The sequence below is a fragment of the Mycteria americana genome, chromosome 14 (assembly GCF_035582795.1).
Source record: "Mycteria americana isolate JAX WOST 10 ecotype Jacksonville Zoo and Gardens chromosome 14, USCA_MyAme_1.0, whole genome shotgun sequence".
In the NCBI taxonomy this organism is placed as follows: Eukaryota; Metazoa; Chordata; class Aves; order Ciconiiformes; family Ciconiidae; genus Mycteria; species Mycteria americana.
The window spans coordinates 16,255,131-16,275,318 of record NC_134378.1 but is presented as its reverse complement, the minus strand read 5'-3'; the positions used below and the strand labels follow the sequence as shown (position 1 = coordinate 16,275,318).

At 43.8% G+C, this 20,188-nt stretch overlaps 1 protein-coding gene across 1 annotated transcript in view; it reads left to right on the top strand.

Annotated features, from left to right (window-relative positions):
- The first annotated feature begins 2,437 nt into the window (after nucleotides 1–2,437).
- LOC142417153 (peroxidasin homolog) overlaps nucleotides 2,438–20,188 on the top strand; it is a 46,667-nt gene continuing 28,916 nt past the window's right edge. Inside the window, exons 1-2 of the mRNA XM_075517529.1 lie at nucleotides 2,438–2,718; nucleotides 12,988–13,059. Coding sequence (XP_075373644.1) covers nucleotides 2,555–2,718; nucleotides 12,988–13,059 — 236 coding nt within the window. The 5' untranslated portion in view covers nucleotides 2,438–2,554. The remainder of the gene's footprint in view (nucleotides 2,719–12,987; nucleotides 13,060–20,188) is intronic.

The following is a 20,188-nucleotide window of genomic DNA, read 5'->3' as shown; positions in this document are numbered from 1 at the left end:
CACACACCTGGAAAAACAAAACCAAACTTCCTTGCATTCTACTGGTGTAAAAAAAGTCTGTCTAGCAGAGGCTGGAAATGCTTAAGCATGGGACACAAGTGTTAACTTTCAGTTGTGTTGCTTTTAGGAGTTAACTTTTGGTTCTTGTTCAGAGCTGCACATTCCTTTTAAAACAATTTGTCATGTTGATGGAAAATAAGATAAATTAATGCAAGAACAAGGGAACTGTGATTGCTAGCGTTTCATAACATCTCACATCCCGTTTGTCGTGAAGGGGAGATAACAAGGTAGAAGAGGTATGTTCAAGTTCAAGTGAAGATCTACTTCTAAGTAAATGTATAGCTTGCAGAACTTGCCCTTTTGCACTCAAATTATTCCCTGTGGTATGGCCACTGTTAAATCTGCTGACTGGGCTAAGGACCCCATTCCTACAAAGTAGTAAGCAAATACCCATCGATCCTTCCAGAAGCTGCCACCCACTGCACAGCCAGGCGCTGAAATAAGATTCCAAAGACAGGATGGACAGAAACACGAGTGATGCCTAGCCTAGGTCTCCTGTTAACAAGATAAACCTGGAAGGGACTTTTTTTGCAGATGGTTGGTTTAGAGCTCAGAGTTTATGCACCAAGATGTAATCAAAGGCAGAAGGCAAAAGCCTTGTATTTGTAAAGTGGCCAGATGTGCCAGGGAAGATGTTGATGACTTTCCTAAATACTGAAGCATGGTTTGAAGAGAGCATTTTTGTTTATTTTCCTAGAAATGCTTCTTTACAGAGCAGCTCCTAAGTAGCTGTGTTACTCTGTCCTAACAGAGTTCAGTGCGTTTTGGAAAGAGATGATACGGTGAGTGATCAGGCTGGAAGAACATATGACTTAGGTCTTGAAGACTTTGACATAACCTGCATTGTCTCTTCTGATGCACATGAAGGATGGACTTCTAATGCGCTTGCCTTCTCAAATTGGAATTAAAAGCTGTCATTCACCTGGAACAATCTACTCTCAGCTGCCAATTGTTATATAAAGGCTGAAGCAGATAATTTAGTCTTTTACAACCTGTTTTTGTAAGACAGGGTTGGGTGGCCACTAGAGGACACCCTGCTCAAAACCATGAGTCGGGTCCGCGGGGGGAGCAGGGAGGAGCTCCAAGAACTTGCTTAGGTTTCAAAGTGATGTCAGGGCAAACAAACAGCAGATTGCCTGAGGACTAGATGCAGAAAACCTGCGTTATAATGCCTTTATATAGCTGGAAAAAAAAAATACAGCTCTTACCATCTATGACATGAAATTTGTAAGTGAAACCCCCAAAATCCAACACTCTCCCCAAATACTCAAGTGACAAAGAATCTGAAGGGAGAAGAGAACCAGGGAGGTTTAAATGTCACTCTTGTTAAGTACTGTTTTGTCACGTTAATTATATTGTAGTTTACAGTATAAAGCAGACTCGCAGGTTGATGGGAAGCTTTCCTTTGATCTTCCAGGTAATGTGGAATGGTGCCATGTTTGGGATTCCTCAAGTACCTCTATATCCTAATGAGCATTAATGCCTCACACTCATGCTAAACCCACACATTTAGGATCTTGTGTAGTAAAGACAAGCTGTTTTCACTCTAAGCTTCTTTGTAACAGTAAAAGGTGATTAATTTGACTGGAAACAAGTCCTCCCTTTTGCATTTCAATTTTATCATTCAATGGGAGAAACAAACTGAGGTCTGCATTTCCTACAGTTCAAACTCAGTTGATTTCATTGTTTCTTTCCCTCTTCACCCCTCAATTGCCTTTAATTTCTCCAAGATCCTGACGGTTTTCCAAATGACATCCTTGTAGAAAGAAATTATACTAGCTAAAAGGTCTTTGAAATGAATCAACTTTTAGTCTGCATAAGAAACTTTACTGAATGCATACAATCAGGGGGTTTTTGTCTCTATTTGCAAGTTATTTATCTCTGTTAGTGATCTCCCCTTTAAAATTGCTTATCTGTAGCATTCCACGCTCCCATCAATAGCTGGAGACAAAGTTTTTGCTGGATGTTATAACTACATGTAATAAGAGACAGCCTCTATCCTAAAAGTCTTACTGCCTGAAACATTTGACAGGCTGTTAGATAAGATGCTATCCTTAGTTTGCAGAGTGTGCCAAGGCAAAAATTTTGATATAAAAAACTTGACCCTGGGCCATCTGCATCCTAGCTCAGCCCTGAAGCACAGGGTCAGTTTTTGGTCATTGTCCACAGAGGTGCATTCTGCATGCTTTCAGATAAATGCCTGCGGAGAAGGTGAGGAGTTAACTGGCTGTTCAAAATAAGAAACAAGGCAAAAATAAATCCAAATTAAGAGTTTCTATTTCAGCACCACAATTAAAGAGGGGTGGGAGCAGTCTGATCTTCAACGACGTACATAATGGCAGAGAGGGTGGGCGGTTGGACTGTCAAACTGCCTTAATTTAATTGCAAACACATGCTGATGAGTCCCCTCCTCCTGGACCTCGGGGCTGGGAAACTTTTTTTTTGTCAGCTCCCTGCAGTTCAGAATTGAGGCAAATACACTCCAGCAAACACCATGCTGATCAAATCTTCAGCTCTTCGAGGCTTTTTGTGTTTTCTCCTCTTGCCTAGTTTCTCCTGCTCCTGTCCTAGTCGCTGCCTGTGCTTCAGGACTACAGTAAGATGCATGCATCTGATGTTGGAAACCATCCCCGATATCCCACCCCAGACAAACGTACTGTGAGTAACCGTTTCATTTTACTGCCTTCTTACCTGCTTGGTCTTTAGAAAGAAGAAAGAAAAAGCCAAGGCCAAAGGCATGCTTTTTATCCTCCTTTTTTTCCCTGCAGAATTATCTGCATCACAAACTGTTTCATGCTTTTAAAGCATGAAACAGAAACTGCTTCTTTTAGCATCAGTTGATTGTGAACAGGATAATCGAGGGAACTTGAAAAATTTAATAAGAATAATGCCATCACTAGAGGACAGTTTTGGAGAATCAAGGGTCACAAATGTTAAACTGAGCTTATAGAAAAGTACACAGTTTACATTTGAGAGGGCTTTGTATATGGGTGTAGGGGAGAGGGAGGAAATACAGCAGTTCAGGCTTTTGTCTCTACTGGAAAAAGACACTTTTCTAATAAATACAACCCTATTTCTTTCCTAAACTTTAAGTACTGGTTTTCCAGTTTCTATCTGAACTATACAAACCAAACTTAAGGCTTATTTGGAAAGCAAAAATTGTGGCAATTCACGAATCCTTGAGAAATAAAGTACCTGTTGGGGAGGGAGCTGCTGGCTGAGTCCATTTGAACAGAAAAGGTGGAGGAAAAGGACGTGTAACGCTTGGAGACTTCTAGACAGCTCTTTCTGATAGAGCCCGAAGAGCACTTCCCTGTGGTTCTGAAGTAGTTAATCCTAAACTTAAAGGTGGCTTTAAGATGCAGTGACAAAATACTTCCCTTTGTGCTACTCTTAGCTGATCTCTTGGTGTGGAAGACTTTTTTTGTAAATAGTAGGAAAGATTTGTCAAAAATTTGTCTTTCTGCTTATCCTCCTTAAACTGCTGCCAATTGTAAAATTTCTTCAAGACTAGTTTGAGAAGCCTTTCCCTGTGCCTGTAACAAACCAAATTTGGTCTCAGCCAGAACATCTATACTAGCGTTTCTCCCGTAAACGTCTCACTAATACTGCTAATGCATTTTCTCTGCTGGCAGCCTAAGGAACATGATGTGGGCAGGATGCTGGCATTTGAGTTGCTGCCATCCAGATCTGCTTTGGTGGATGGAAACCCCAGAGGTTCTAGCATTAGTGGCACACAGGAAAATGTCTACACTTGCTGCAGCTGCCAAAGCGACGTTGTTGGGAAAACTGATTGCAGCTGGGCTACTTGGGAGTCACCCTGACACGGGGCAGGTCAGAATCAGGACTTGCTCTCTCTCTAGGCTAGGGATGGAGTGGTTATTCTACAGTGTGGAACTGGTCAGTAATGTATGGCTTGTTGCAAACTGTCTGGGTAGTGGTTATCTGCTCTACAGCAGCTTGCAGAGTCTGACTCTCCAAATTGTCACTAAAATTTTTTTTTTTTCCCCTTATAGATTTGTCTGCATCTTGAAATTTTAAAATATTTAAAATACCCTTATGCTATTTGATTTTAGCAAAATAGTTTGTCTCTCTTTGTTTAAACATAGATTTTATTGGGGGAAAAGTTTGTTTTGTTGGCTAAACTGAGGTATTTCTGAGCTCAGTAAAGCTTAATTTCTGTTCTCTTTCCAAAACGAGACATCATTTACTGTCACACTGGATAGCCTGAGTGTGTTTCCTGTAGAGATTCTTTGAGTGCAGAGGGAGGGAAATTTACTGTGGTCACCAACTTTTTTTCAGTACTGGAATGGTGGATTTCTAAATGCTGTCTGGCAATAGCACACTCCACTTTGCTGCATGGGGCAAAACATAACTCTGGTCCATGGCTTGTCCTTGCAGCTTTAGTAAAATTCCAGGTGGTATCTTGCTGTAATGTAGGTGGCTTTGAGTTGTCTGTAAAACTGAATCTAGAAAGGTGACCAGATTTTCCGGTGCAGTGTATGCAGTCACCCTAATTGCCTTTCCTCTGCTCTAACTAGTTTGCATGTACGCTGCTTGTAAATGGTCCGTGTTTTGCCTGCTTAACCATTTGGAAAGCTGGTTTATTTAGTTTAACATAATAGCCACAGCCTTGAATGGGAAACTGGGTTTTTAAACATTCACTGAATGGTATAGGTGTGAGATATAAAAGTAGTAATAGTCCAAAATGAGATGACAGTCTTTATAGACCAGTAGTTTTTAAGGAGATTTATGTGGTTCATTCTCTTTTAATTCTGTCTGCATAATCATAAGCAAAACCCATAGTGATGAGCAGAGATCCCCGTAGATATAAAGACACACGAGCCTGGTAAGTGTTCTCTGTTGGCAGATCATGTGCCTTTGTATGGTTTGTGGCAAGTAAAAATCCTGACTTTCTGGCTATCTTGAAGATCTAATGTATGTAAATGCATTTGCCAGCCAGCATCCCATTGTATCTGTTATAAATAGCATTTGAATAATTAAACTTTTTTTAATTGTGAAAGATCAAAGAATGCTTCTTAACCAAGCCCCTGACTGCTCCAGCTTTTCGGTATGTTAATCTTTCTCCTGGGAGGACCATTGTGTCAGAGTGAACATTTAGAATTATGGCAAGAATAGTCTTGATCGTGGAGGTATTCTGAGTAGAAAATGTGGGATTGTGATATTTTCCACATTTGCCCTTTGGTATGGATAGGACCAAGTCTGTGACTGCAGATACAAACACCGATCCCAGGCTCCAGCTCGGTTCCCTTGCAGAACAGCTGCAGTTTCCAGATGGAGTTTGCTTTGAAGTTGGGAGTTTGGGACTTTCTGACCTCCGTGACTCCGTGCCACCCTCTCTCTAACAATCCTTGAAGAGTGGGGAAGTCTTCTAGCCGGCACACGCTGTGCTTCAACAAGCCTCGTTGGCAGATGGCCCCCTCGGGGCTGTAGCCAGCTGGCGTAACTTAGAGCAGCCCATAGCCTTCTCTGAGCGATGCTGGGATTGGCATGGAACCAGTTCCAGGATTGATGAGCTGTTACTGGCTCCTCTTTGGTCGCCATTTCCCTCCTCCCTTCCCAATCCCAGCTGGGTGCAGCTGAGGATCTGGCCCAATGTCTGGTTTTAGCAATAGACTCTTTATCTTTGGTAATGAAGTCTGTTCGTTTTATCCTGAGCAGAGAATAGGATGGCAGGAATGGCTACACGTGTACAGATAAGTAAGCTGTAAAAATTCATGGTGCATAACTGCAAACGTATTTTGGCTGCTGTCTGTTCAACTGGAACATGATTATCCAGATGTGATCTGCTGGTTACCGCTGGGATTCAAGCAGTTCTTTTCACCAGCAGCCCAAAGAAGGGAACAGCTGTGAAACATACACTCAGAACATTTCAATAGGTCTTTAACCTTCTAAGTCATTTGTTCTACAGTGTGACATTTAAAACAATAAACTTTGAAACGTGTGGGCATGAGTAGAAGGAATCCATGGAAAGAAGCTCCCCTCTGGCTGGCAGCTAATGGGATTGCAATCCAATTATCCATGGGTTATTCTCCTTTCTGCATTATGCATAGCACATAATGAATGAGTACTTCTAGAGAAACATAGCTGAGGGCACAAGCAAAGGCGCAGTATCTGGGATCTGAACGCATCGCTGGCATGAACTGAAGGTGACCCAGTTGTTCACAGACCTGGTTGCTAATTGGGCAGTGTAAGCACGGCCAGCTTGACAAGTTTTGTTTCCCTTCGTCGTTGTGCTGCTTGTTTGGTGGCCGCTCGGTTCCTTTCTTCCTCCCACAGGTCTTTGCACTGCAGTAGGGAAGGGACAGGGTGTAGCTCTCTTAGTCTATCTTAAGGAGCATAGTTTTGAGAAGGAACTTTATACATTTGTTGGGGAAAGGTTTACTGAGCAAATGAGTTCTTGGAAATGCTGCTCCCTTTGTGGTCTCTGTCGTGCGCTTTGGGTTAACGAATGGATTACTCATTTCCTCTGCGTGTGATAGTCTTATATGCAGCCATTAAACGCACACCCACGCATTCTGAATGTGCCAGGTGTGATCTCTTTCTGACTTCTTTTGCTGTAGTATTTAATCCTCATTAAAACTTCTAGACGTGACCAAAGTCTTCTGTATGTTCTGTTTATAGAAGTCCCTTCATCGGAAGGAAAATGGGGAGGGAAGGTGCATATTTAAAGCATATTTTCCTTCTAGAAACATTCCAGCACCTTTTGATGAAAGCATCCTAACTCTTGCGATTGTAGCTACCTTCAGTGTTTAGAAATCCTGCCTTCACTGAACTTCACAGTGCTTCTTCATCTGGTTCCCACTTGAGTATTTGCATTTTCATTGGCCTCACCACATCCTTCTCCCTATAGGTATACCAGCATTTTTTCCTTTGCTCTTTAAGGAGAAGTCAGTATTTTTTGGTGGAAGAATGTGTGTGTATTCTGGGTAAAGACTTAAATGGTTGTGCTCTTTAAAAAGAAAAAAAGCTGACACCTATGCTACACGAGACTTGGTATTAAAGAATTCCCCAGCAGTTCATTTATGCTGGCATGGTGCTACTGCTTCTTGGGCTCCATGAAAAAGATATATATATCTTTATGCTCTGAAATTTTCTTTTACTCCCTCCAGGTCAGGGTCAGAACACAGTTCAGCAGGAGAGAAAGGTGTCTTCATTGGGTGTGGGCAATATCTTGAACAGATGCTACAAAGGAAATATGCATGAGCTTAAGAGAGTCCTGCTCCTTGCTGAGATGAATGCCCAAGAATAGACTTAGCTGGTTTGATTAGGATCAGAGCCTAATCTCCATACCAGCTGATGATACATAATAGCTCAAATTATCTAAGATTGACGGGGTTAGCAGTTTGCTGTGTAATCTCCCTACTTTAATATGTGTCCAGGGCCAAAACTATGTTTTGGAGATATTCCTTGTTCCTGTCCTTACTGGCAAGTGCTAAAGGGATGCTCTGTGGCAGGTGATGAAAGGATTCCACCAGGGATGAAGCAGCAGCAGACCCCTCCTGCCCTGGCACAGCCTTTAGGGCCAGGCTGTGAAGTGCAGTGTTCATGCCAGCTTAGGTGCACAGAAAAGGTGGGATCAAAACAGCTGGGTGCGTTGACCGCTGAATTACTGTCTTGCCCCAGCTGATGCAGAGGGAGCCCTTTTGAAAATCTAACCCCTGTTTGTGGGAGCTGAAATCTTAAAAAGCTGGTTCCAGGAATGCCTGTGGTAATTTCTTAATTAAAATCTAGTGATTGCCCATCCCTAAAACTTCAACATGTAAGCAGTGTGACAGTACAACAGAGAACAACAGCCTGTTCTGCGGCACGAGGCTCTCTGCATCTGCTTGCTCTTCAGTGTTTCATCCATGATCGTATGATCTCGTTTACTAGTATTCCCATGCTGAACTTATTTTCTTTCCTCTTCCCTCTTTGAACAGTCAAATCTTGATGTCTTAAGCCAGTACACCCCAAAATAGCCAGGACTTGGAAAAACCCCCAGCCTTGAGCCTCCCTGTGGTCTCTTCATCTGTCTAGCAGAGATGGCAATGCTCAGCTGTCCATGTAGGGATTTCGAGATGAAGGCTGTCATTTATTAAAGCCATTTGGGGACTTGTGTGTGAGAGAGACATTCCTGAGTTGGGGAGCTGATGACAGTAAGTCTGGAAGACTTCATTTCTATCTCAGCAAGGCTGTTTTCCCTTCCTGCCAGGACTGGAGCTGTTTGGCAGGATGGGGGAACCTGCAGAGCTGACTCCGATGTTCTGTGGATAAGCAAGAGAAACGAGCATCTTTCTGATAAATGTCCTGGCTCTTCTTATGTATGGGAAACTTGACTTAAAAATTGCGTTTAGGATGTCTTTCACACCCTCCATTCCCCGGCAAACACTGGAAGGAACCTCAGTGTCTTATCTCTGTTTGTAAAACCGCCTTTGCTCTTGTGTCTTTGTTGACAATGATTGAGTGGCTGCCACTTACTCAACCAGTTCTGGGTGAAATGGTCCAGAACTGCCAGCATCATTGCTGTGCGCAACGTTTTGAACACAAAAGATGCTTCAATGAAACAAACCCAGTAATTTCCGTGGAAGTGCAGTAAAATACCTCTTGTAGCTAATTATCTGCTTAGTTAACATAGTAATACATGATTCTGTAAAAGCCTAAATAGGTTAAACAGAAGTGGAAGTCTCTTGTAAAAGCCATTGATTGCTTTATATGCTAATCACTGTTAATTATTTAACACAGTGCTTTCAGGAATGATTGTTCTGAGAAGATCAGAAAGATTCAAGTGTCATTCTAAGACCTGTTTCCCCATCCATTTTGCAAATTCTGGCATTCTTGGTAAGCCTCTGCAATGGGGTTAAGCGTTCCCAGAGTCAGAAAAGGTGAGTTATTTTATAGCAGATCCTAGATTATCCACGTATTCCAGCCCAGTTTCCTGTCAAAGCTCTGGTGTTTTGGCACGAGGGTTTGGTGAGATTTTCCGCTGAGCCAGTCAAGCTGTTATTGTCCAGAGGGATCAGTATTGCGTGATGCAGGACAGCTGCTGTCCCAGGCCTCCAGGCACTGTGTATGTGAAGGTAGAAAAGCATCTGGGATCCTCAAGCAGCAGATATCCCCTTTGTTCCTTGGGGAAAGGTATCTTGTAATCCCAGACTGTTGGCCTTGAAAACATGTGGGAGAGTTAAATCACAAGGGATTCCCCCCCCCCATTTTGCAGATTCCAAGGTGGAAAGCAGCAGGTGGGAGCGAGGGAGCCCAGCTGCCGGTGCACGCAGCAGCTGGAACCGGCTGGCAGGGGAGAAGCCGTGTGGTGGGTCCCCGTAAAAAGCACACTTGTTTGTCAAAAGAAACCAGAGCGAGTGCCCTGGGAATAAAAAGTAACAAGCGTTTCTGTGTAAGAGGGGACAAACTCTGTAGGGAATGTTCTCAATCAAATACATTCAAGCCAGGAATTTCCCAGTGCAGCCCTACATGGCATTCATTACCAGCTAAGCTTCAGGCTAAGGCATGGTCTGGAGGAGAAACGCTATGGATGAGCCAAAGTATTGGAGTTTTTTTAATGCATTGGTAAGGAGGAAGATGTGGGTTCCTCCGTGTCTCCAGGGGCTTTCTTTGCTGTGTAGGGACATCCACACTGGTGTCTTTTTACTGCTTTCTTGGATACAGGGAGCAAAACAGTCTAGTCCATCCCTCTGCCTGCAGGGCAGGATCCATGCTACCTAAACCATATTGTGGCTAATGTCTGTCTCCCCTGCAGTCCACCTGAGTGTTTTACTAGCATTGCTGTTTAAGATATTTGGGAAACAAACGAACAAACAAACCAAAAACCAGAATCTGCAGTTTTAGTCAGTGACTATTTGCCCTTTTCTATTTGTAGCAATGTTCTGACATAGTTATTGTATCTGGCCAAATAAGCCATTTCAGTTCTTTTCATTGTAATGTTTTCTAGACTTCAGATCATTCTCATTGCTTTCCTCTGGATTCTCTCCAGTTAATTCACTTCATTTTTTGAAATGAAGTGCTCAGAGTAGACATGCAGTGTTTCAGTTACCTTTTTTGTCTGCGGGGAAAGCTGTTGCCTTTGTGTGATGGAGAGCAAACCGGAGAGTGAGCTTTCCAAAGGAGTGCAGGACAGCTGGGGTCAAGGGACTCATTTGAAGGTCTTATCTGGAACAGAAAACAGAAGAAAAAATGAAGATATTCCCTTAAAATAATAAGCTAAGTTTTATTATATGCTCCTTGGGGATGGTGTAGGGGAAAAGTTCCTGCATGAAACCAGACCCCCGTTGCTCGCTCAGCAGTGGGCTCTGTCAGGAGGCATCTCTCCGTCCATGTGCTTCTCAGCAGCAGGGGCACTACTGAGAGATGGTCCAGCCAAGTGACAGCTGTGGGACCTCTGTTAGTGACACAGGGTCACTCCTGCCAGGCTCTGCAGCCCAGGTTTGCGTTATTGCTCTCGCAGGTGAAGAAACCCACTGCCTGGGAGGTCAGACTTGCTTAGGGAGCTGGAGACCAGGTGCAAACTTCCACAGCACCATTTCCAAGGAGTTTTTTTCAGCAAGCAACTGACAGTGAAAACAACCCTGGGACCAGAGGAGCTTGTGTTTTATTTTTCTGGCTTTTCAGAGGTGTTTTCAGTCACTTGTGGTTCTGGGTTTTGCTTTTTGTTTCAGCTGTGGAAGCTGTGTGCTTATGTGTGAATGCTGGGGTGTGAAGGATTGCAGTTGTCTTTGTTCATTAAAATAGTCTGATTTTTTTTTTTCCCCCCCCACCTGCAGCCTGTGACCCAAAGTGGTATTTTACACTTCAGTGCCTGCTTCCCGCTGCCTTCCATGAGCATCAACAGCTTCAGTTCTGACCCCTGTATTTCTTCCATTTATTTGTTATGTTCCCTATTACCTGTAGCCAGCTGCCTGGACTAATTACACAGCTCCCTACAGCCCCCCGGGGCGGGCAGAGTTGGTGTCTGTGCGTTACAGTGTAGAAATCAAGTTTGCCTTTCTTCACCTTTTTTCATGGTCTAGTCTTTCCTCATTTCCTTTTAATGAGGCCATGGAGAATAGTCAGCGCCTTGTGCTATCACCTTTGCCAATGTTTAATTGTATTTGGCTTTATGGTGTCAACCCTTGCCTTGAAAAATCCGTACAGATATCCTCAAATTCACATCGTCAGGGAAGAGGGATATGTAACACCTTCCAGCAAGGAGAGCAAGAAACGCACGTTTGAAGCAATGCAAGTAAAGCTAAACACACCAGAAAATGTCAAAGGTAAAGTTACTGTTAAAAACTGCAATCCCAATGGGTGATCCTTCGGGGCTGCAGTTTGCAGGGGACAAATGGTGCTTGTAAATTACAATTCCAACACTTTTTTTTAAAATATTGAAGCTGTGTTCCTTCCTGCCCTCTAACTCTTCTCTGTGCAATACTTACCACTAAGAAAGGGGAGAGACTTCTCCCTACCTTAGTCTGCTGTTTTCTTTGTTCAGAGTTGAAAAGTTACAGAAAGGAGACAGCTTCCACTGGCGTGTGTTCTGTTGCATTCAGTGATAAAAAAGGGGTAACAAGGCAGAGATTTAATAGTTCAGTGTAACCTGAGTTAATTAAAAATGCCATGTATTTTCTGCCTAAAAAGTAAGAAAATGTAGTGGGAATTTTTTAACATAAAATAACTAGTTTTGCAAACAGTTAAGCTAAAGAAACATTACATCTTAAAATAAAATCAGCTTTACATACTGTGTATCCTCTTCTCGAGTACTTGCTCAATGATGTTTCAGCCCCCTTGGATACTCAGTGTCAATTTGAGTTTACAGCTACCTGCAATGAATGCACCTCTTTCCAATCTTAATTTTATACAAACAGGAATCTTGTTGATGCCTGTTCTAAAAATAAGTGTTGAACTTGTAGCTATTTGTAGAATTCTTGTTTTAAACTCTGCCTCCAAATGCTCTGTAACTTACCAGCAGAATGACGCGCAATTCAGCATATTGGTGTGTTTTTTCCTCTTAAAGCAAATGCCCTTAAAAGGCTGCCTTAAACCGAGAAATAGCTGCGTATTCTCCAAATGTGATAGATCAGGCAGTGCAGGAGAAAAAAAAGCAACTTCATTGTTGTGCTTTGGATAGAAACTAGCAGCAAAAAACATCTGTCAGTCTTTTGCGATTTGTTATAATACGCTGGACCATGGAAGGTGCCAAATCAATGCACATTCCCTATAGAAGTGTTTCTACTTGGTTAACCAGGTTAAACCACTTAGCTCTTATTTTATTATCTCATTAGCAATCAAAACCCCATGTTTTAGGGCTCCAAGTCAATGTAGTTACATGGACAGCCCTTGAAATTTGCCAGAATCCCCTGGACTCCACTAATTGTAATTGAAGTTGGCACAAATTTGAAATGCAGGCAGCGATAAGCTGTTCTGAGTCTTGGAGCGTTGCGGAGCAGAATGTGAAATGCTTATTATATGAGGTTATTTGATCAGATTTAACCATTTTAGGGCAAAGATAATTTTGCTAGGGAGCTAAAAAATGGGTGCATGTGATGGTGCGCATTCCTCTACAAATCAGTATGAGATGCAAGTGTAATTGCACGTGAACTTGGGGTGTTGAGCAGCAGACCTCGTCCGGTGTTCATGGAAATGATTGCTTGAGTCCTTTCAGTCTTTAGTTTCCTCTGAAATTAAAATGAATTTTGTAAATGTAGGCTTGTCCTGGCTGTTGGCTGACTTTACAGACAACAGTAGACCCCAGCCATCGTCCCTACTCTTTCTCTGCTCCCTTCCCTGATCTTTGTCTCCATTTCTCCACTTTGTGTAGGCCTGGTACGATAGACTCTCCCAGCAGCCCTCCTCCCTTCCTCCCACGGGGGATGCTGATCGCTAATGGCTTGTTTATATCATGAGTGCACTGATTGTATTTTCTGCTTTCAGAGATTTACGTTTCAACCACATCAAGGAGATACAACCTGGAGCCTTCAGGAAACTGAAGAACCTCAACACGCTGTAAGTTCCACTCAGTGATCCTGCAGTAAGGATATCCATTTATTACGTATGTTAGTACTATCCCCCGTAATGGCTTGAAGATGGCCTTGGTCTTTTAGTTATTTCAGCCAAGTTGTTCGTATCCAGCTAAAGCTTTAAAATTCTCTCTCTTCTACCCTGGATCATGTTTCTTACCCTTTTTAAATTAAATGTGCAATTTAATAACTTTCATTTTGGCAATTAACCTGTCTTTAAAAAAAAAAAAAAGAAAAAAAAGTAAAAATCCTGATGCATACTGTCACTGCCTGAGGATGGTTCGGCAGGTATGGCTTTAGAGTAGCCCGTAAAAACAGTCCTGGCCTGGGATCAAGGTAGCAGAGGGGTGCATTAAAAGCTTCTTCCTTTCCATGGCCTCCTCAAATGCATGAACCACATTAGTTGCTCTACGTGATTTTGACTGAAGTGAGAGTGCATCCTTCCAAATGCCATCTTGTCCCTATGCCTTGCCCTAGAATAAAGGCCTACCCCTACCCTACTGCAGATAGGAATGGGAGTAGAAGGCAGTTCCTTTACTCTTGCATCCCAGCCAGAGCAGACATCTCACGTCGGTATGATATACTACTCTTACCAACAAGTTTCTCACTCTGCTCAAAGGAAATAGTGGGAACCTTTGCTGCTTCTTGCCACTGTAAGGCTGAGGGTTTGAAGATAGATATGAGTACATCTGCACTGTATAGCCAAGAAGTTGAAAACAAACCAGCTCCCAAATCAGAAACAGAAGCTGTGTCAGCGCAGCGCTGTGCTGGATGTAATTTGCCTGTTGAGACTCAGATCTGATTATTCAAGCCGTAACATGGCGCTAACAGCTAGAAGATTTCCAGGTCCAAGCTCGAATCGCTCTGTGAGGCAAACCAGCTAGCTTGGGAATCTGTACTGCACGACAGACATGCTTCCTGGGTTCGTAGATTCATGGTCCCAAATGGCAAGAGGAAGTCCAGATTGTTTTTTTCTGTCTGACCTTGAGAAATCTGAAGTCCCTGATCCTGTAAAAGATGGCAGCGCTGAAAGGAGGAAGACCTGGGCAATAAGGAATTCAGTCAATTGTAAGAAGTTTTAGGAAGAGTGGGAATACAGCAGGACTTTATTATAGAGACCTGTTCAATAGCTGTCTTCTAAAAATAAAAATTTGCTAAATATTTTTCACTGTATGCGTGGGACTAATTGGCCAAACCACAACTGCAGGATGCTTCAAATTACTCTGGCCATGGCCCAGGCCCCTGCTCGTAGGACATGAGTGGTCAACCAGTAGACTGGTAGAAAACTTTATTGCCAATGATGCTGTTCCTCCAGAGCACAAGAACAGCCCATGTTAGTCTCTCAAACAGCACCATGTGGTACTTAATTACCAAAAAATAATAGAGAGAAAAGATCCTGAAGATTAATACTGATGGATTTCTGTCATTCGAGATAGGGTGAGAAAAGACTAAAATATCTAGGGAGAAAATAAGAGTCCAGGTCTGAAGGGTTTTACCTTATCACAAAGCTCTGCTGAGGCATCTTGATCTCTGGACCCGCTCTTCCACCCCTGAAGCTCTCCTGAGTCGAGGAAGCAAACTGTTCCAAATTATGTCATCTCTGTGTGATGCAGACAGATGTTTGGCAGGCCGCACGGCAGGACCGCCAGGCTAGTTTCAGCCGAACCCTGGGGAAACTAAGGATGCTGGCAGGCCTTCACTTGGAGAGACGCTCCACCCAACCTGCGGAGCTTTGTAAGAGATCCCAGTTCCTGCCCTGCCAGTGCCTCGGTCTAGGCAGGTCCCTGACATCTGCAAGACTTCTGCTTCTTTCTTTCTGACTCCTACCACTCTGCTTAAAGCTGGATATAGATACGCAGCCTGGCTGGGATGGAAAGACCTGTCTCTCTACAATACCTGTTTATGCTCCATGAATTTGTCCAATTCTCTTTGCTTTCTGTCTCCACACCCTCCTGGACAAGGAAATCAAGGACAGCAAGTCCATGAACAGATCCTAAAGGGAATAGGCATGAATATACCCCCTAACACCCCTAATCTCATGATTATGGATGCCAGGACAGTACGAGGAACAGGTTTTGCACAGATGGTGGGCAGGCTCTCCCTAAATAGTGTCCTATGACCATCATCGGAGCTGGAATACTAGAGTAGGTGAAACACTGCTCTAACATAGTAAGGCATTTTTATATTTGATTTCTGAAAATCAACAGCTTTTGCAAATGAAACCTTTCCATTTAGATAGTACTTCATATGCTTGGTTGTATTTCTTGGTTTGGCCAGCAAATTGGAAAAATCAGTTATTCTCACACTCACAGTAGTTAACTCCCATGGATGAGGAGCTTGATAACTGAATGGGAGAATGTCAGACCTCATACTCCCAAAGCAAATTTCTCTCCAGGAACTTCGATTTGTCCAATTCCCACATCAAAACTGACAAGAGCTGAAGAATTTGCTGATGTTTCTTAGATAGTAAACTTTTGCCTGAGGACTCTCATAGGTCTTAAAGTGATAAAGAGAATAAATCCTTTAAAATCCCTGAGAGACTTGCTGGAAAAGTTTGGCCAGAATGTTTGAAGCGAGAGGCTTGGAGGACAGAGTAGCTCAGGTTCCATATGCAGAGCTCTGAGCTTGCAGCTTTCTGCCGTGGGACTTAAATAAATGTTCCTTAAGCAAGTAAATGCTTTTAAAAGACCCTTTTCCTACAACGCTTTGGCCTGGCAGAGGCAGGGCAGCAGATTCTGGTGCAGCTTCTGTTCTGCATCTGCTTTTGGGCAGGATGGCTGTACTATATCCAGGTTTGACAGTTTATAAACCACCCTGATAAGGAAACCTTTGTAGCCTGCATTGGGTGCGGGGAGGTAGGCTGTGAGACTGACAGAACAGGAGCCTGCCATGAATGTCCAGTGGGGCTTTTCAACAGTTCAAACCTTCCCCTGGGTCTGCTCTCTTTTGTTCTCTCCCTGGTGCGGAGATTTGATAAATTACAGAGCACTACTTTAAAAACAGGAGCCCTATTTGTCTGTGGAAGAGGCATGGTCATTATATGCTTCTGGCTGGGGACTCCTGGTACAGCACCACAGGTTATAAGCAATTATCCTAAATCCTGCACCACTGGGAGCTTGCTCGTTGGCTTTTAGCAACATACTGTGCGCCGGAGAAGTCCTCCTGGGCCAAAGGCCTTAGAGTTGTAAGGTTTCTTCATCCCTTCCTATTGCCTCTTCTCAGTTCCCATGCAGATGTTGGTGTTAGGATCTCCTTTGTGTATGTTTAAACCGTTAATATGTCCCCTTGGTGAAAAAAAAAATAGGGTAACAGGGAGAGGGAGGGGAAAAAACTCTTGTATGCCATCCACAGAATACCCGCAGCTCCTCAACAGACGTTGCTTGAGTTTGCCAACACCGGCCACATCGCTTAACCCAACATTAACTCACAGCAGGTGGTGGACTGTGGAAGAGAGCAAACACATTGCAAGCCCATGGTGAGGCATAGCATCTCATTGCTTTCCACTCTTTGCTCCTTTAGGTCATCTTTGGGTGGGGATGGATGACGACACCCCTGCATGACTGTCCCCTTACGTGTTCCCGCAGGAGGTCAGCACCCTGCCATGTTGACCCAACTGATCGATTGCCGTATTTTCAAGCCAAGACCATCGCAGCCAAATGGTTGCTGCTGCTTGGGTCTTTCCAGCATCATCTATAGAATGTCCAACCCTTGGACCAAAGCAGTATTTCTTAACTTCCCCAGTAGGTGTTTTGTTCTGCCTGTGACATGGGCACCCTAGAGAATAGGGACTCTGTGGAGACCACATCGTGGTATGTGCTTCTGCCTGTGCCTTTGCCCTGCCAATGTCCTTGCTCACATCACGTTTCTCTTTCTGCTTAGGTGAGAGCAAAAAGCACTTCTGGTGAGTTCTGCAGCTCTCCTTTAGATGCTGCTTGTGAAGGTTTTCAGGGTGAACAGCAGTAACATGGAGGCTCTGTCTTGAACCCTCTAGTAGCTCTTAAGAGGATGTGTTCCCACATAAAGGAGGGGATGTTGGAGCCTGCTTGGATCTCAGAATAAAAGTTTCTCCCTCAAACATGGGAAATGGCTATTCCAGATCATTCTGTCGACAAGGGAGAATGCATGGCTGAACATTAAACTCTCATTTTCTCCCCCTTTAAATACACTACGTGATTATTTCTATTAATGGTGGGAGGAAAAAAATAGCTGTTATGTCACAATGACTGTAGCATGTGGTTTGTCAAACGAAAAGAGGAAAGAGTGCACGTTTTGAGTCTGAATTCTGTACTGTCACATCATTTAATACATTCTTCAAAACAGAAAACGACTCATTAAATGCAACTTAAGCCTGTGCTTGGCAACCCGGAGAGAGGGTGGGGAAGGAGAAGGAATGGGCGGTCAGGACATAAAACTTAAAGGAACCTGAATGTGAAATGTTCTCCTCGTGAATCTGGGCCAGATCTCATGGTGCTTGTACATCTCAAACCTCCCAGAAGAATTTTTCAGGAATAAAACCTGTATGATTGAGTCCACCTACTCATTTGGAGCCCAATTCACCAGCTGGCGCAAAGGGGAATGCCACATCATTTCGCTATCTTTTGATAAGCTCCAGGAAACATACTTGTGATACTTTTAATTTAGCTTGTTTTGCTAGAGGGTATACTTAAGACATGCATTGATAATGATCTTTCCAGCTTCTGTCTGCCAGCACATTTATTCCCACCAGATCTGGTTAGCAGTAGATCTTAGCATTCAATCCTCTTTAACATTAGCAGGAATTTGGGTGTTTTGCTATTGATTGCAGCTGGGATCAACATCCAGGTCATGCCAGGATTTTGCACACTTCTCTGTGTGGGTAAATTGCACAGAAGTCAAGGAGCAGACAGATGTGCACAAGCCATCTAAAGTCTTTCTAGGAGCCAGATGTGCTGTCTTGTCTATGGATGTCTCTGAAAGCAGCATTTTGGAATATGCGGACTATGATGGACTTCATAAATTATCTCAGTTTTGAGTTTTTTCCAGGACACAGCCTTCTATTACAATGGGGAATCCTGAGACAGGAAACAGAGATGGCTTCTTCCATACGCTTTTTAACCTTTAATTGGGCAATGAACAAATTTTTAAGTATCAGACGATGAGATAAGAGGCCTGCGTACTGCATGCCATCTGAACTTCCAGATTTTGTCTTACTTGGCTTGGATCACTGATTACCTCCCCTTGAACTGTCCTAAATAGCCAAGGCAACAAAACAGACTAGGTTAATGCTTTTAAATAGCCCCAAAGTGCAGTCAGACAACATGTCGCAATTTGAAGTCCTCCGTGGACTCGAGTCCTTGTCCGAACTTGCTGCATTAAAGATAAAGGGTCAGCGACGGAGTCCAGACCGTCGTGGTGCGTGGGGCTGCTCAGGCTGTTGGTGTGACCCTGCCTGCAGGACCTGCTCGTCTGGTCATTATCTCGAGTCCCCTGTGAAACGAGCGGCCGATGCCAGTTGCGTGGCAGGGGACGGGTGCTCGCATCGATGGGAATGACGTAGAGCTGGCACCTGTCTATCAGCCCATCTAGCATCCTCAGAAGTGGGGCCAAGGATCAGATAACAGAGAAAGAGCTGCCTTCGTTCTCCTCTGGCTGAAGATGAAAGCGCGCTGATAGAGGGCAGGGAAGGAAGCATGCACGGTTGGTGCCTGTGTTGTCTTTGTCCTGTGGGTAAATAGACAAAAGCCCTCTCCCGCGCTGCTCTCAAGCAGTTATTTCCAGTCCTTGGGTGTTCAATCATCCAATAAATCTTTGGGTTGGTGTTCAGGGGCTGTATTTCCACTCAGCGTATCTGGCTGTCAAAGCAGAATAGCGTGTTCCAAGGACTTGACATCATTTTTGCATCCTTATGAGTGAAATCGGGTTGTTTAACCTCAGCCGTGTGTATTGAGCCATTGCTTCCAGCTGTGCAGAAACTTTCCAGCAACTTTCTGCCTTAACCTCTTCAGGCTGCTTGTCCACAACCCTGGCAATGTGCAGTTTGGTGGTGGCACCCTCATCCAGGGTAGCAGGGTAGCTAATCAAGGTAGCTAATCAAGAGAGGACAGTCAAATCAAGAATATTGAGATTTTTCTCAAAACCTTACTGTTCTGACTTCCAAAGGTTTCTTTGCACTCAAGTTTCTTACGTGCTTTTTGGACCCTTAATGTAATACTCCACCTGAGAACAAGGTGGGTGGAAAGCTGGTGTGGCTCAGGTGCCTGGCAATAACTTGCGAAGCTGCCGTAACATGCGTGTGTTTCTGGCACCTTTTATCGTTTCATCCCTGAGGCGTTTGATTTTATCTTCATCTTCTTTTCCCACATGTTTTCTTCCATTTCTCCCTACCTCTTTGTCTTTTCTCTCTATCCTTTACCTGCACAAACTGTTCTTCCCAGGAAGGGACCTTTGCTTGTAGTGCCAGCGGTTGGCTGATGCACTGCCTACCCTATTTTCTCCAGCAAAGGGGGGCAGAAGATTGGGCTTTACTGCTGGGAAAGTGCTGAACTGTCTTCTCACCTGCTGTCTGGTGGCAGATAGTTTCTGGGAGCATAGCTATCACAAAAAGGAGCTTGTAAAATACAAAATTCACATCCAATGCACGTGTTGAATTTGACCCCACATTGTAAGGTCTGGCTGCTTGCAGAGGGAATAGCAGTTTTTCCTACAATGCTAGAATAACAAATCTTTGCACTACACAGTCACAGCTCTCCTCTCCATCCACATCTTCATTTAGGAATTTTAAAAATAAGTGTAGCCGGTGAAATCCTTGCTCTGAGCTCTTGGGCTATAAGCTCCACCAGCATTGCGGCCGCAGTGAGGTTTGCCAGACCTGAACATCAGTGGGATACCGTGGCGAAAGGCCCACAGGAATGCGGTTAGGCAGCCACGATGAATAGTTAAACGTCGTATATTAAAGAGCTATTTATAAGTTATTTATTTCATTTTCTCGGTGTTGGGCTTGGCAGTGGTTGCAGAAGAGGTTTTTGTAGCGTTCAGCTGTGTGGTTACCGCTGTTGCACACAGCGTGGTTATTACAAGGTTGAGCTGTGTTTCTGGTCATTGGCACCGGCCGGCATTTGCACGCACAGTCATGGCAA